The sequence below is a fragment of the Lissotriton helveticus genome, chromosome 5_1 (genome assembly GCF_964261635.1).
Source record: "Lissotriton helveticus chromosome 5_1, aLisHel1.1, whole genome shotgun sequence".
NCBI classification, from domain to species: Eukaryota; Metazoa; Chordata; class Amphibia; order Caudata; family Salamandridae; genus Lissotriton; species Lissotriton helveticus.
Genome location: NC_136065.1, coordinates 497,861,733 through 497,879,818, shown reverse-complemented (window position 1 = coordinate 497,879,818; position 18,086 = coordinate 497,861,733). Strand labels below are relative to the sequence as shown.

The window sequence follows — 18,086 nt, the reverse complement described above, 5'->3', positions numbered from 1 at the left end:
AGCTCAGGTCCCTCCCCTCGCAGAATCCTAAAGGCAAAAATGAGGGCCTTGAATTGGATACGGGCTTCCACAGGCAGTGCATTCTATGAATAGCAGCTCTCGCGGAGCACCTTCTAGTCAGGCCTACTATAGCCCTGGCTGCGGAATTCTGAATCCGGTGGAATCTCTTAATTTCTGCTTTATTGGCTCCTAACAGCAGAACACTGGCGTAGTCCAATCTGGCCAGGATGGTCGATTGAACAATCAGTTGTCTCGTTTTGGGATCAAAGAAGCCTAAGATGGGATTAAGGCTTCTCAATAATCCAATGCAAGTCGCGGCTACTTTTTTAGTGTGAGCCTGAAAGTTAAGTGCAGAGTCTAGCCAGACTCCCAAATTTTTTGCCAGCTTTTTTGGAGGAGGGGCTGGGCCCAAAGCGCAAGGCCACCAAAGATTGCTCCAGCTGTTGGAATTTTTTCCCAAGATCAGCACCTCCGTTTTACCGCCATTGAGTTGGAGGCAATTCGCTGTCATCCAATTGGCGACAGCGGTCAGTCCATCCCTAAATCTAGTGGCCTCAGGGGCGGGAGCCTCCTTGAGGCCGATGACCAACTGGGTGTCGTCGGCGTACGATACCATTATAAGATCCCATTTTTTGGCGACTTCCGCCAGGGGTTGCATGTAAAGATTGAAAAGGGATGGACTGAGGGCAGAGCCCTGGGGTACTCCTTGTCCTATTTCTTGGGGTTTAGAGATAAAGGGGGGTGCAGATACCTGGAAGGATCTGTTTGAGAGAAATGAACGAAACCACTCTAGTGCTGAGTCTGTGATCCCGATATTTTCCAGTCGTTTAAGTAAAATAGCATGTGAGACCGTATCAAAGGCCGCGCTGAGATCGAGCAAAATCAGCGCGGCACTTTTACCGGTGTCCATGATTTCTCGCAGGCTTTCAGTGAAGTTAAGGAGAGCGGACTCCGTGCTGTGGCCCGGCCTGAACCCGTGTTGGGAAGGGTCCAGGATGTTATTTTTTGCCATGTGGTCGATCAGCACTTTGTTCGCATGGGCCTCCGCTAGCTTCGCTACCCAAGGTAACAGTGAAACCGGCCGGTAATTCTCCGGCTTCGAGGGGTCTAAGGTGGGTTTCTTTATAATGGGTGTGACCCACGCCTGCTTCCAGCAGATGGTTACCGTGGCCGAAGCAAATGAAAGGTTGATAAGAGAGGTCAGGGGTGGAAGGAAGAATTCCAAGGCTCCTTGAAAGTAGACTGGTTTCATAGGGTCTGTAGGTGCGCCAGATTTAACCTTCCTGCATATAATAGTTAGTTCCTCGCGAGAGATGGCTGGAATGCGGGAAAGCCCACAGCTCTCACCAATGACTTTGGGAGATTTAATGTCCTCTGGCAGATCATGAGTGAAAGAATTGTAGATCTTCTTCACTTTATCGGTGAAGAAAGTTGCTAGATCATCACATTGCTGAGTAGAAGTGATGTGGGTGGCTGGTTTATCTCCATGTTGCAGTTTTTGCACAATTTTAAAAATGGTTTTCATGGGGTTAGGACTTGTTTTAATTTCATTCGCGAAGAAGGCTGCGCGAGCTAAGCGTATGGCTTTATGGTATGTTTTAAGCAGAGCCAAATACGCGTTTTTTTCCTCCAGCTTGTATTCTTTCCTCCATTGGCGTTCTGCTTTCTTACATGCCCTCCTCATAGTTTTCAGCTTTTCATCGTACCAGGGGTTAGAAGGGGAGTTGCGGCCCTTGGTCCACTTGGCCGGTATAACAGCGTCCAGTCCCTTGTTGAGCCATTCCTGGAAGGACGCATACGACGTATCAATGTCGCTCATACCCTCCAAGTTAAGCTCGCCCAGGCTATCCGCAAGGTTAAGATGTTGCAATTTATGCCAAGGCCGTTTTAGGCATGAAGTAGGTGCCTTTATCACGGGAGGGGAGATACTCGGGATCGAGAAACTGATCAAGGAGTGGTCGGTCCAGGCCATGGGTTTCGGGTCGTCTGCTCTGGCATCTGGGATATTAGTAAACACCGGGTCAAGTAAGTGACCCGCCGTATGAGTGGAGGTTTGAACAAGAGGGGTCAGCTGTAGAGCTGCTAAGTCAGCTAAGAAGTTACTAATATTAACATCATTGGTGTCGTCGAAATGAAGATTTAGATCCCCTAGGATGGTAAAGTTAGCTGAGCTGGTAATCAAAGCATGGGCAATATCAATGAGCTCTTCTCTGAATTTCGTGGAAGGCCCCGGTGGTCTGTATATGAATAGCCCCGAAAGAGAGAAATGAGGGCTTGTAGATATAGTAAAGCGTGCGCATTCACTGCCCGTTATGCTTTCCGGTAGGAAAGAGCATGTGAAGGACGATCTATAAATCGCAGCAATGCCCCCTCCTCTCGAGGCCCTATTGATGGTGATCATGGAAAACCCCTCCGGTAATGCTAAATTAGGGATGCTGGTAAGGTCATCTCTGATCCAGGTTTCACACAGAAACAAGATATCAGGGTTTTCGTCTATTAGAAGCGTTCTTACCTCCGCATGGTGTTTAACCAGGGATCTCACGTTAAGCTGTAAGATGGTAAGCGAAGCTTGGCTTCTCCTAGGCGATTTGTGGCTGATAGGTCGTGGCTCAGGTATAGTCAAATTGCAAAATTTGCATTGAAGGGCGGTTTGACCAATACATCCTTCTAGATAGTTACATCTGGGACCAGGGTTAAGTGACCACAGTAGGTCACTGGCGTATACATGTATTTTTTGAGCAGGGGGTCTGGCGAGAGGCGAGGACTTTGCGAGGACGGGCGAAGACGGGCTTGCCTTAGGCGCGCCTCGCCGCGCAAACGGCGCGCCCGCTGCGCCCGTCCGCTGCGCGTACGGTGGATGCACATAATTTCTAGCCCCGAAGCAGGGGCGGGGGGCGTGGCCTCGAGGTGGGCGTGGCCTGTTGCCTCGCCGACAATGGCGACCAAGGAATGTTTACGTGCCTGGGCTCCGCTAACAGCGCTAGAATCCGCTGTGCAGTGCGTTCAAGTACCCCCCAAAGGTCTGAGTACTGCCAGGAAGCAGCGTAAGTTAAAAAATACACAAACAACAATCGTGACACAAGTGAGATAAATTTTAAAAACAAAGTATCAGGACGCTCCCGGCACGCCTCCCTGAGTTTCCTGGAGCTGGAGTGACCCCCGCCCAACTTCATGAGTTTTATAAGGCAATGTACCACATATATGGATTGCCAGTCCGTGCTGGTCTGTCCCTGGGCCCCGTGGGGGTCGGGAGGGACTCCTACTGGTTTCCGCCTGCGGGTTCGCCCCCCCCCTGGCACCAGTCTGGCCCCTTGGATAGATCCATACCGATGCAGGTGGAGACACCTTGGCCTTCCACGGCACAGGTCCCACAGCCACCGTCCCCGGCACCCACCGGCGGTGCTATCCCGATTCTTATCCCCAACTCTGACACAGAACCAAATGGGTGTCGTCTGTCGCTGCATTCGTCACTGACTTAAGTCATTCCATCCAGGCCGTAGCCAGAGCCCTAATTCTGTGCGCTAGGACTTGGGGAAGATTGGAAGGAGCCATGGACTCTTATGAATACCAGCCCTTAGAGCCCAATGAGTACAACTGGAGTGAGGATTTGGCGGATGTCAGTGGACTGGACACCTCCCCCGATACTGGCTTGGTCTGTCATCATACTGTGGCTACGGAGGAGGGAGTCTCATTTGCAATGGTGGTGAGGAGGGTGGCTGAGGTCCTGGACCTTCAGCTTCCCACCGTGGCCATCAAGACATCTGTGGCTGTCAAGACAAACGTCTTGATGGAAGTGCTTCAGCTGCGCTTCACCCCTTCTGAACCGCTCCTCTCTTTTAATGAAGCCGTCGCAGATGTCCTACTCTGGGCCTGGCCCAAGCCCTGTACAGGGGCTCCCGTGAATAGGACTATTGCCCACTGCCATCGCCCGCTCCAGGGGATCCCAGTTTACTCACTTGATACCCTACCCGGAAGAGCTTGATGATCCAAGTTTCCACTTCCAAACTAAATCCTGGCACATTCCCTGCCCCTCCACCGGACAAGTAATCTAAGAGGCTGCAAACTTTAGGAAAGATATTTGCTTCCTCCAGCCTGGCCCTGTGGTCTGTGAACACCGCATGCCATTTGGGCCGATACTCCTACTTGCTCTGTGACTCGGTTGCACAATTGCTGCCTATGGTATCGGAGGAGGCCGAGCCATACTCTCCCAAGCTATTGCTGACAAGAGGGACAAAGGCAGGTTCGCCATATGCTGTGGGCTGGATACGACCAACTCACTAGGCAGAGCGGGTTCATAGACGGTGGCCTTTAGGCGCCACGCTTGGTTGAGAACTACTGGCATTTCAGGGGATGTCTAGGCATCTCTAATGGACTTGCCTATCTCTTTGGAGACAAGGTGGACTCCATGCTAGAGCGCTTGAAGGACAGCAGAGCTAAGACCAGGTCCTTGGGCCTTTCCATGGCCCCTTACCAACTCCAGTCCGCCTTTCACTCCTTTCATGGCCACGGAAGGGTCGTCAAGGCACGTCTCTACCCACCCAGCACCACAGCATGCAACCAGTGGGTCAGGTAGCCAGACTTCGGGCCAGTCCACCACTCCCCCTGCAGACGCAGCCTCCAAGTTTGCCCTCCGACCATCATGGGTACCCAGTGGGAGGCAGGATACGCCATCACCTGCACCACTGGAGATCGATAACATCTGACTACTGGGTACTCCCGATTGTCAGAAAGGGCTACTCCCTCCCCTTCACGACTAACCCCCCTCCCCTTCCCCTAGGCCTCCCACTTGAGACAGGTTGATGGAGGACCATACCTTTTTGCTTCGCCAGGAAGTGAAGCGGTCTTGTTCAATGGAGTTATAGAGAGGGTACCAGCATCAGAAGTAGGTCATGCTTGCTATTCCCGCTACTTTCTAGTGCCCAAGAAGGACAGAAGCCTATGTCCTAGCCTAGACCTGCGCCCTCTCCATTTATTCCTGAAAAAGGAGAAATTCAAAATGCTCACACTTGCTCAAGTCCTACCTACCCTGGACCCAGGAGACTGGATGGTAGCATTGGACTTGCAGGATGCATACTTCCACATTCACGTCCTACTTGCCTACAGGCGTTACCCATGGTTCATGGTAAGTCACAAGCAATTTCAGTTCACCATACTCCCCTTTGGCCTTACCAGCGCCTCTCAGGTGTTCACTAAGGTGATAGCAGTGGTTGCAGCTCATTTGCGGAGTTCAGGGGTGCCAGTCTTGCCTTGTGTCGACGACTAGGTGTTGAAGGGAGGCTCATCCCAAGCAGTCGTCTCCCACCTCCAGACTACAGTGGACTTCCTGCACTCGCTGAGGTTCACTTTCAGCATGCTAAAGTCACACCTGACCCCCTTCTCAGACTGTTCCTTTCATCAGAGATGTTATGGATACAGTGCCACTTAAGGCTTGTTCTCTTGAACGTCGACTTCAGGATATTCAGGCCAGGATATTGATGGTTCAGCCTCTAGCCTAGATTTTGGTGGGATCGACTCTTAGGCTGCTGCTCCTCATCACCTCCTGAACCCTTCTTGTTGCACATGCCCGCTAGCATATGCAGGCTCTGCTGTGGGACCTGAAGTTCCAGTGGGCATAGCATCAGGGTAATCTCTCCAACATGGTCCATATCTCGGAGTGCACTGCAAAAGACCTGCAGTGGTGGTTAAGGAATCTTGATTAAGTCAGATGCAGACCCCTCTCCTATTCGCAGACAGATCTAAGATCTAACAGTAGTGACAGATGTGTCACTCCTGGGCTGGGGCAGCCATCTGGGAGAGGTGTAGATCAGAGGCCTCTGGTCTCAGGAAGAATCTGGACTCCACATCAGCCTGTTGCGATACGACTCACATTGAAAGCCTTTCTAATCTCCATCAAAGAAAGGCTAGTGCAGGTGTTCAAGGACAACACCACCGCCATGTGGTACTACAACAACAGGGCAAGGTGGAGTCATAGACTCTTTGTCAAGAGGCCCTGAGTCTCTAGACATGGCTGTAACATCGGGGCATTTCCCTGGAGGGTCAACACCTGGTGGCGTCGTCTCCCAAAGATGCAGGAGTTAAGAACTTGTGCTCCGCAGGCTCCAACAGACCTGGAACCAGAGGAAGTAAAGGCCTTCATGATAATTTCTGATGTAACGTTTCGAAAATGACTGTTGTCTTGGCAGTAGAGATAGGCATCTCGATATTAAGTTTCGCTGCTCCACGACAGAGAACTTCATTGAAGGTAATCACGTCATCAATCGGTGATATCCTACTTGGAGGAGTTGATGACATCGTCAATGAGTAGTCCCCCTTCGAATTTGTAGACCTTGTCGAAGATCTAGCATCACGTCCTAGAAGAACGGTGACGCGAAGACTTAGGAGAGGGTGAAGTCCGCCTCCTCTCTGATGGAGACTTTCTCGGAGGAGTACGCTCACGTCTTCTCGGAGAGTGCACCACCTGTACTAGGGGCGATCTTGATCTTGAAGTAGGTCTTACCGACACAGGAGACCTGGAATGAGACCTTGGAAGGTTAATCCTCCTTATCTTCCAGTCTCTGATCTCCCCCAGCCATTATGGCGAGATATTAGCCCCTGTAGGTGAAGGCGCTCTTGAGGGCTCTGGAGAAACTTGCACAATCCGCAGCCCAGGGGAGGAAGAGGAACTCCCAGAAGACAAAATAGAAACCTTAGACCGGTCTACGCTCATGTCGCTTCTCACCTTGTTTCGACGGCGAATTCTTCTTCTACGGCGAGGGATGTTTCGACGTCGACGGACACCGCGACGGTGATTTCGATGCTGAATTTGAGCACACAGGTACCTTAGAAGAAGATCTGTCCCTCGAAGTTGAAGGAGACCGATGTTTTCTCTTCTCCACTCTGTCCTTGCGCTCTTTGTGCTGAGAAGAAGGCGTCTTGGAATGAAATTCTTCTCTTCCACTCACAGTTTCTCCTCTGTCATGCAGGGACTGAATGAAGCCTGCTCTTCTCTCTCTCTCTCAAAGTCCTATTTGACAACTTGCTGCAGTGGTAGCAGAGTTCTGGCTTGTGAGAAGATGGTAGACAAGCTACACAGACCGAATGTGGGTCTGTCTTGGCCATTTTTTTACCACAGGCCGGACACTTAACAAATAAGGCCGTATTATGACTGGAAAAATAGCCAAAAACAGCAAAAAATTGTTGGATTAGTCAGATAATGACTAAAGACGTCGAGTAAAGACGAAAAAATTAGAGAAATACCCGAAGAAAGTGAAAAAACTATCACCAACTGGCGAGCTCAATGCTCCAGGATCCTCACAGAGGGAGCCGGAAAAAAGAACTGACCTAACTGTCACCTGTGGTGCATGATGGGAGCCTGGAGGCTCACAGAGGTCTTAAAGGCACGGCGCCAGATTTTTCTGTTGTTACTATGCAGCCTATCTAGGCTAAAGCTGCCTCTATGATCCTGCCTGTTTTTACCTTTGAAAATAAAGGTTGTGTGTTTCAAAGAAAACCAGGGCAGTGTTTTCTTCTTTGCATTGTCATATAATGTAATTTATATGTCTTTATTTAGCAAATGTAAAGATTTTGATACTCAGGCGGAGGCTCAAGTTGGTCAAGCATCCCTGAGGAATTTGTTTGGGTAATATATATATATATTAGTATGCTGTTTAGAGAGTCTGGTATTGGTCCGCAAGGTATGGGATGGGCTTGCTACTCTATTCAGTGCTTATGACTATTGATGAGTATCCCCTGGAAGAGAAGGATTAGTTACTTACCTGTAATCCTAGTTCTCTTCCAGGGGTATACTCATCAAAGTCATAAGCACACCCACCCGCCTCCCCGGGCGAATGCCAGAGCTGTCTATTTTACATGTTACCCATGCAGTTTTCACACTGTTATACGCCGTCCAAAAGAACTGACCTAACTGTCACCTGTGGTGCATGATGGGAGCCTGGAGGCTCACAGAGGTCTTAAAGGCACGGCGCCAGATTTTTCTGTTGTTACTATGCAGCCTATCTAGGCTAAAGCTGCCTCTATGATCCTGCCTGTTTTTACCTTTGAAAATAAAGGTTGTGAGTTTCAAAGAAAACCAGGGCAGTGTTTTCTTCTTTGCATTGTCATATAATGTAATTTATATGTCTATATTTAGCAAATGTAAAGATTTTACAGGCAATAATGGCAGTTTTTTAAGCCTAGTATGGTGTATTTTGGGCTGCATATGTATATGTATATGCATATTATCTATATATATATGGTTATTTTATGCGTATTTATATGTATTTATATATATATATATGTAGATATATGCATATTATTGGCTATTGCTCCGGGGTCTCGCACGTGGGCGGGACTATTCAGTGCTTATGACCTTGATGAGTATACCCCTGGAAGAAAACTAGGATTACAGGTAAGTAACTAATCCTTTTTTACCTTAAAATTAATCCCAGGCATCAGACTGGATCCGGAGAAATTTTTTCTTAGCAGTACCGTTGCGCATCGGTAGTTGGTGTTGGTCGACTCGCGTTCGTCGTGGTGGTCGTCGGGATGACGTCGCGTTGTCTACTTAGACGCTGCTCCTGCGTGCCGACATCAGTTCTTTCTATTTCCATGCCAGCCAGTGCAGATCCGGAGAGAGCGTGCCCCTTAGTCCCTTTTTGAGTAAAGCCTTTTCGACTTTTGACTACATCTTTTTCGAGTCCTCCGACTCCTGGTGCACGTAGGGATGTCCTATTGTCGGACCGGCTTGAAGCCTTGTGACTACTGTCACAAGTTGATGTCTGTTGCGGATCCGCACCTCATTAGCCTCTGGTGTCTGGAGCTCGACAACGACCTGAAGTCATGCTCCGACTGTCAGGCCATGAACCCGAAGTCTTTGCGAGAGCAGTCCCGAACGCTTCTTTAGGCCCGGCAGTCTGTTCCACGCCGCTCGAGGTCCCGGTTGAGAGGAAGGTATTGGGACCGGTCTATGAAGCCCTGCATAGCATTTTTGGGCAACCTGACTCCGCGGGCGTGCCTCCGGGCCCCACAGACTCTGCTGGGGGCTCTGGGCCTTTGAGGCTGGCGGCTTCGCCCCAGGCTTTGGAGGGCCACCGAGGCTCCAACCCTGGATCCATATCGGTGCCGGTCGACCTCACGGTGCCCTCCTCGGTGCCGATTCCAGTGACGCCACCACCGGCTTCGGCCGCGACACCCGCCGATGCCGTCCCTGGCCTCCTCTCCGACATGGAGCCGGTGCCAGACGGGTGTCGACTGACGCTGATTTCAATGCCGTTTGGGAATTTCTTTCCCTTTATTCACCAACCTCCTTATGTTCCACCTGTTCGGCAGGCTGTGGAGGATGGGGAGGACTCGGAGGGGTCTGAGGACCCTCTCGCAGCACAACGCAAGTTAGACCCGGACTGGGATGTGGATCTGGGGGATGCAGGTGACCAGGATTATACTCCAGAACCTGGCTCACGGTTTCCTTCTACCGTGGCTACGTAGGAGGGTGGTTCCTACTCTATGGTGTTGCGTAGGGCGGCCGAGGCTCTCCACCTCGAGCTTCCTACCGTGGCCGTCAGGACTAACCTCCTGACAGAGGTGCTTTGGCCGCCATCGTCTTCTACGGAGCCGCTGCTGCCCTTTAATGATGCACTCTTGGACGTTCTTTTGGGCACCTGGTCCAGGCCCAACACAGGGGTTCCTGTGGATAAGAACGTGGCCTGACGCCATTGCCCGGCCCTGGGCAACCCCGTTTTCCTCTCCCAACACCCTACTCCTGAGAGCTTGGTTGTCCAAGCCTCTGCGTCCCCGAGCGTGTTCCCTTCAGCACCACCGGACAGGGAATCCAAGAAACTGGAGCAGTTTGGGAAGAAAATGTTGTCTTCCGCCAGTTCAGGACTGCCGTCTGTGACCACTGCATGTCTCTTGGGCCGTTATTCCCATTCTGTGTGGGATACGGTTCCGCAAGTGCTACCTCAGTGTCTGGTGGAGGCTCGGACAGTACTCTCCCAAGCTATTGCTGAGGGGAGAGATGCAGCCAAGAACGACTGGCTTTTCTGGGGATGTCAAGAACACATTGATGGACATGCCCTTTGATGGCACTCACCTGTTTGGCGATAAGGGGGATTGCGCATTGGAGCGTTTTAAGGACTCGCGGGCTACAGCCAAGTCCTTGGGCCTTTCGGCCATACGCACTCCTTCCGCTTCTGCTTTTTGCTCCTTTCGTGGTCAAGAAAGGGGCGCCCCAGCACGGTCGTTTCAAAGCCACAGGCCTGCGAAGCAACAGTCTCAGCGCAGACGTGGAACCTGCAGAGGTGTGTCACAGGGCCAGCATGCGGGTTAGTCCACCCCCCCCCCCCCCCCCCCCCCCCCCCGCTGCCACTGCCTCCAAACCTTCATAGTCCGGTGTTTCAGCCCACCAGACGCCAGTAGGTGGCAGTATTTACTATCACATCGGACAGGTGGGTTCTGCAAATTGTCAGAAGGGGTTACTTCCTCCCCTTCAAGACAACGCCCCCCCCCCCCCCCCAAGCCATGCCACCGCACTATCACGGCATGTCGGGGATCACTTGGCACTTCTCCAGCAGGAAGTTACGGCCCTCTTGGCCAAGGGGGCCATCGAGCGCGTTCCAACGCCAGAAGTAGGTTGTGGTTGTTACTCCCACTACTTCTTGGTTCCAAAGAAGGACAAAGACCTGCGTCCCATCTTAGACCTTCGTAACGTCAGTCGCTTCCTCCAGAAAGAGAAGTTCAAGATGCTCACACTTGCTCAGGTCTTGTCTGCCCTTGACCCGCAAGACTGGATGGTAGCATTGGACGTACTTTCATATCCCCGTCCTGCCGGCCCACCGGCGTTACCTGTGATTCACGGTGGGGTAGGAGCATTTTTAGTTCACTGTGCTCCCCTTTGGCCTTACCAGCGCCCCTCGGGTGTTCACGAAAGTGATGGCGGTGGTTGCAGCTCATCTGCGCAGATCAGGGGTTCCAGTCTTCCCCTATCTCGACGACTGGTTGTGGAAGGCGGGCTCGCCCCAAATCGTCATCTCCCACCTCCAGACTACGGCTGACCTCCTGCATTTGCTGGGGTTTTCCATCAACGTGCCGAAGTCGCACCTGATTACCTCTCAGAAACTCCTCTTCATCGGAACGGTTCTGGAAACGGCGCAGTTTCTGGTTTATCCTCCTGAACAGGCTGCTGGGCCTCATGGGATCCTGCTAACCAACCATGCCAGATGGCATATGCGGGCTCTGCAGTGGGACCTGAAGTTCTAGTGGGCACAGCATCAGGGGAACCTGTCCGACTACGTCCAGATCTCGGAGGGCACTGCATTGAGTCAACGACGGATCCCTCTCCCTTCCCCAGCCGGAGCACACAGTGGTGACGGATGCGTCCCTCCTGGGATAGGTGGCCACATGGGAGAGGCGGAGATCAGAGACCTCTGGTCTCCGGCGGAGTCCCGGCTCCATATCAACCTTCTGGAGCTTCGGGCAATCCTTTTTACACTGAAAGCATTCTCTCCGTCTGTCAAGGGGAGGGTGGTGCAAGTGTTCACAGACTACACCACCGCCATGTGGTATTGCAGCAACCAGGTCGGAGTGGGGTCGTGGACCCTGTGTCAAGAGGCTCTGCACCTCTGGACATGGCTGTAACGTCAAGGCATTTCCTTCACGGTGCAACACCTGGCAGGTTCTTTGAACGTCGGGGCGGACAAACTCAGCTGCAGGTGCATGATGGCTCACGAATGGCGTCTTCACTCGGAGGTGGCGCAAGGTCTCTTTCAACAGTGGGGAGAACCTTGGTTAGATCTATTTACCATCGAAGAGAACGTGCAATGTCATCACTTCTGCCCATTGGAGTTTCCAAGGCGGCACTCGCCCGGCGACGCTTTTCGTCACGACTGAAGCTGCGGTCTATTGTACGCTCTTCTGCCAGTACCACTTCTACCCAGAGTACTGAAGAAGATCAGGCACAACCGGTCCTAAGTCATTCTTGTGGCTCCGGACTGGGCTCGAAGAGTTTGGTATCCCAAGCTACTCAATATGAGCATGGATCCCCCGATCCGACTGCCTCTTCGGGAGGATCTTCTGTCGCAGCAGCAGGGGACAGTCCTCCACCTGAACCTGTCCGGCCTCCGCCTACATACGTGGAGATTGAGCGGCGACAGTTGATACATTTTGACTTGCCTCTGAAGTCTGTAATGTGATTCTGGCAGCCAGGCATCCCTCCACTAAATCGGGATACGCCTGCAGGTGGAACAAATTTGTGGCATGCCCCCCTTTCTGAGGTTCTCCTATTTCTTCTTTCTCTTGCCCAGCAGGGCTCTGCTCTGGGCACTCTTAAGGGCTACCTCCCTGCCATTTCTGCCTTCTTAAGGCTCCCTGATCAACCCTCTCTTTTCAAGTCCCCAGTTGTAAATAGGTTCTTGAAGGGCATCACTCATATGTTTCCCCCTGTTCCTTTCGTGATGCCTCAGTGGGACTTGAATCTTGTTCTGACTTATTTGATGTGCGCTCCCCTCGAGCCACTTCATAACTGTCCTCTTTGTCTTCTCACTCTTAAGACTGCATTCCTGGTTGCCATCACCTCTGCCAGGAGGGTGAGTGAGCTCCAGGCTCTTTCTTCTAAACCTCCTTTCCTTTCTGTCCATCCGGACAAAGTTGTTTTACAGACACGTCCCTCTTTCCTGTCACAGCCTTCCACATCGGGCAGTCCATCACTTTGCCCACCTTCTTTCCGCCTCCTCATCCCTCGAAAGAGGAAGAGAGGCTCCACCGTCTGGACCCAAACGTGCGCTCTCATACTATCTGGATCGCACACGCCAGTTCCGGGTGGATGACCAACTCTTTGTTGGTTATGTGGGCGCTAAGAAGGGACGGGCGGTGCACAAACGGACCATTTCTCGATGGGTCGTTTTGTGCATCAAGGCTTGTTATTCATTGGCTAAAAAGGAGCCTCCTGTGGGGCTGCGTGCCCATTCCACTTGAGCCATGGCGGCTACTACTGCCCTGAGTCGGGGAGTCCCCTTGTAGGACATCTGCCAGGCAGCTACGTGGGCCTCGCTGCACACGTTCGCAAGACACTACTGCCTGTACAGCCAATTCCGGAGAGATGGCTGTTTCGGCTGTTCCGTTCTCCAGGACTTTCTGGTGTGATTATTTGTTTGCAGACCCACCACCGGGGTTGGTATTGCTGGGGTATCTATTCTAAGGTAATGAATCTAATACTAACCTGTTTCTTTCAGATGCACAAGTTACTTACCTTCGGTAACGATATATCTGTAAGAAACAGTAGTTAGTATTAGATTCCTTACCGGCCCACCCATCCTCCCCGTTCTACGAACCGATATCTAGGGTTAAGGTCCTCCCTCGTCAGGGCCCTAGTTTTTATGGCACCAGTGCTGGTTTTTATCATGGCTCTGCGTTTCTGGCGCGGAAAAGCTGTGCATAAGAACTGATGTCAGCGCGCAAGGGCGGCGTCTAAGTACTCCGGCGACGACATCCCGGCGCCAACGACGCCGACGACGGACGTGGAGCCGCAGACGACGCCTAGCGACGCGCAGGGGTACTGCTTCGCAAAAGTTTCAGGATCCAGACTGACGCCTGGGGATATTCTAAGGTAAGGAATCTAATACTAACTACTGTTTCTTATAGATATATTGTTACCGAAGGTAAGAAACTTGTGCTTTAAGTCGCCTTTTGTTATGGGCTTTCTGAAAGGCCTGACAAGCATGTTCCAACCCCATTCATCATGCCTCATTCGGACTTGGATTTGGTTCTAAGCTTTGCACCTTTCAAGAGGTTCAAACAGATATCCATCTGAACCTCTTGAGGCTTTTAACTATTATCTCTGTTTTTATAGGTGTCATAAATTCAGCAAAGTGGGTTAGCAAATTGCAAACAGTCCCATCACTTCCTTTTCCCCTGACAAGTTTGTGCGTCGAACCATAGTTGCTTTCCTACCCAAGGTAGTGACCCATTCCACCTAGGTCAGTCCAGTTCCCTTTCTTCCTTTTACCGCCTCCACGCCCTATCAAGGAGTAGGAGAGATTATGCAGGCTGAACACAGAGACCAGTCAGCTTTTACATCAACCTCACTAAGGAATTCAGAAAGGATGACTAGCTTTTCATTGGATGTACAGGCAATAAAAAAGAGAAAGCTGTAAAAGAGAGTCCTATTTAGGTGGATAATTTTGTGCTTCAAGATGTGTTTTGCTGTGGCCCATGAAGATCCTCCAGAGGGTATCAGGGTTCATTCCGCAAGGGCCAAGTCCTCCACCTCGCATTGACCAGAAGAGTTCCTGTTGCTGATCTTTGCAGGGCGGCAACATGGGCATTCTTTAATATATTTACAAAGCTCTACTGCTTGTACTCTGACATGCGAAGGGGTGGGCGTTTTGCTCATTCTTTTCTCCAGGAGTTCTGGTATAGCCATCTCTTCAAGCCCCACCTCCAAATATGTACTGCTTAGAAATATTTTCAGATGGTGAGGAATCTGCAGGTAGAAGGATCCATCCGAAAAAAACGTTACTTATCTCTGGTAACGATCTTTCCACCTGAAGATTAGTCACCAATCCCGCCCACCTCCCTGTCTTGAAGGATGAGCATAAGCCATTCCATGAGGTCTCGGTTCTATTGTTCCTGCGTAGTGCGGCCTTCCATTCCACAGTAGGCGTTTATTACAATATATCTGCCAGGTATATGACGAATCAAGTTTTGATGGGGAAGAGATATCATATTGAAATTGCTACATAACTTGCAACCATACTGTTTATCAAGAAAGCCATAGCTGTCCCTCTTAAGTGCATTTTCAAGTCATAGGAGAGTATGCGCACACCAGTGGAAAGGATGCCCTCGAATACAGAGTGTGCATGATCACTCTACAAGTCTGGAAGATAAAAATGATTGGGATTTAAAAATCATTTTGAAACAACGTCTCATGCTTACTGTAGAGTAACCTTGGAGCAGGAGCGTCATTAACCCCCAAATTCCCCCACTCCCTCCTTAGCAGCTTCAGCGGAGGTGGGGTTCTTTATGGGCCTCTTCTGTCATGATCTCGTAAACAGAAGTTCATAATTAACGCTACAAAGTAGAACAGCGTCAATAGAATAGCGAGCAGGAGCAAGGTAGGATGAAAGATGGGTACACAAAAAAGGGATACTATGGAAGGAATATTGAATAGAAGGAAGAGTGAAAGGAAAGATGGATGGATGAGTGGGTGGATACATTAGTGGGTAGATGGATGAGTGGGTGAAAGGATGAGTGACTGGATACGTGGATGGGTAGGTAAAAGGACGGCATGGTAAAGGGATGGATGGATGAGTGAATGAATGGATAAGTGGATGGACAGGAGAAAGGATGAGTGAGTAAATGGGTAGGTGGATGACAGGTGAAAGGATGGTAGAGTTAAGGAATACATAGATAGGATAGGTCAGAAAATGGCAGAGTAAAGGTTATGGATAAGTGGATGGACCAGGGTGAAATGACGATTGAATGGATGGCAGTGTGGATGGACGAGTAAATTATTATCTGAATGGATGGATGGGTGGACGTATGTATAATGGGTGGATGGCAGGGTGGATACATGGCAGAATGGATGGATGTATAGATGGTAGTGTGAATGGATAGATGAATGTATGGCTGGATGGATGGGTGCAGACTAAATAGATGGAAGGTTGGATGGCAGAGTGGAAGGATGGCAGAGTGGATGGATGGATGGCAGAGTGGATGCAAGAGTGGAAGGGTGGATGGATGGCAGAGTAGATGGATGAATGGATTGCAGAATGGATTGATGGCTGGCAGAGAGGATGGATGACAAAGTGGATGCAAGAGTGAAAGGGTGTCAGAGTGGATAGATGGCAGAATGGAGGAACGGATGGCAGAGTGAATGAATAGATGGATAAATGGATGGATGGTTGGCAGAGTGGATAAATAGATGGATATTTGGATGGATGGCAGAGTCGATGGTTGGATGGTAGAGTGGATGGATGCATGGAAGAAAGGATGAATGGACCAATGGATTGCAGAGTGGATGGATGGAATGGTGGATGAAACAATTTATGGATGACAGAAAGTAAAAGGGAAACAGTGGATATCAGCGGGTGGATGGGAGGGTGAAAGAATGAATGTGTAGATGCTTGGATGAAAGAGACAAGGTATCTCTTTTAGGGAGGTTTGAGTTGGCTTGTTTTGTGCCATCAGAGCTTTAGTTTAAAGTGGAAGGTATTTTAATTATCTGGGTACCCCCTTGCACTAGATTATTATAAAGCCCCTTGACAAAAATGCTGAATGAACTTGTACTCTCTATAATCCTAGAGCAAAATGTTGTATGCTCTTTTCTTCAATTAACTAGATTCTGATACAACAAACAGCATTCTTAGCAAACACAGCTACCTACATTGATCATAAAGAAACGTGTGCTATATGACGCATGATAAAATGTTGAAAATGGATTAGACAGTGGTTAACACAAGCTAGTTGTGTTCCCACTTTAGTTGGTCATCCACGATATTCCAGAACTATGATGGTCTCCTCCTGCTACTCCTTAGCTGTCCAGATTTTTAACTGAAGTAGGTGATATGAAAGCAGTGCAGGAAAGTTGATGAATTCCGCTATTTCTTATTTGCTGAAAATTGGTTATGCATGCTTACTTTTAAAGAAGAATTAAAGAAGTTTAGTTCCCATTTACATCTGTGTCAATGATGTAAGTGTTTTGTGTACAATTTGTAAAAAAACATTAAACTCATCAAGAAAAGAAAAACTTTATATTCATAATATAAAGTCACACTCATAGTGTTAGACCGAGTAATGTTTCATTTAATTATTCTTTTGTTTTTAGGGAAATAAGTCATGCTGTACCAGACATGTCCATTCATGGAAGTCTATCATCAGTGCACTGTTCTTTGGATCTAAGTAAATACAAGCTCATCCGTGGACTGCTGGAGAACAATTTGGGAGAAGCAAATGAGGATTTCATGAGACCGTATGACTTGCAAGACCCTAGAATTCATGTGAGAAAACCCTTAGTTACATTCCAATATTTAAACGTCTTAACGACTTGTTGACCTGAATTTGAACCCTTTTGGCCAATTTAAGTAGAATATTGTTGGGTTTCATACATTCCCCTATAAATGATGAGTGCATCGTGTATACAGACTTGGATGAAATATTTGCTTACATTTGTACCAGCAGTGTACCTCAAGAGATTATTTTTTTGATAACCAATTTTATTGATTTTTGGATAAACAAAAATAACAACACAGCACTGATATGCATTTCCAATTTGATACATTGATTGACCTTCATCACCAGCTGGGCACAGATATAAGAAGTGATCCATACCCATCTACAGTTCGGAAGGGAAAACCTCTTCATTCCACCTCAAGAGATTTTAAATAGTAAATCACGGGTCGTCTTTTGAATGCCACTGAATACCACTTCAGAGCACAAGTTATCTCGAATTTGGAGCAGACCACCATGAGATCGCTAAGCGCATTTTCCAAAATTTCCATTTTGAAAAGCTTACTGAAAAAACCTGCTGAAACAATTAGGTAATCGATAATAGATCCTCCAGTAGACACCTTATGTGTACTTTTTGCTGATATATAATTTCCTAATCTCCCATTAGTTATTAATATGTCTGAGTTTCTCGGGCCTTCAAGTAAAATCGCACCTCCTTTATCAGTCCGACTATTATTCGGAAACTGAGCAGGGGGATATTTAGGGCTTCATATTTTGAGGCATTAGCAAATAACCCTATACTGTGGCTAGAGACTTTGGTGTTAAGATCACCAACCAGCATTAGATGCCTACAATCTTCTCTTTTCATAATAGTGGAGATAAAAACAAACAGGTCTTTCACCTCAGAGCACCATTTTAAATTATTTTTTTTGTTAAAATTTAGGGTTCATGTTTTTTTTTCTTCATAGCGCTTGTCCTACAGCAGCCATAATTCTAAACACAAACAAGAGCAGGCTTTCTAAATGCTGTCACATGAGATCATTAGATTGAATGAAAGCTGATTTTGGGATTGTTCTTCAGCTTGCGTTTTAATTTACCAAGAATGAACTAAATCTATCCAAGTGCCTGTAGCAGCTACATTTATGAAGGGCTTGCATAGTAAATTTCTA

At 49.0% G+C, this 18,086-nt stretch overlaps 1 protein-coding gene across 2 annotated transcripts in view; it reads left to right on the top strand.

Moving 5' to 3' along the window:
- Positions 1-18,086, top strand: part of VPS13D (vacuolar protein sorting 13 homolog D) — a 2,979,414-nt gene that overhangs the window by 774,941 nt on the left and 2,186,387 nt on the right. For both annotated transcript variants that reach the window (XM_078642819.1, XM_078642818.1), the window contains exon 28: positions 16,796-16,967. In XM_078642819.1, coding sequence (XP_078498945.1) covers positions 16,796-16,967 — 172 coding nt within the window. The remainder of the gene's footprint in view (positions 1-16,795; positions 16,968-18,086) is intronic.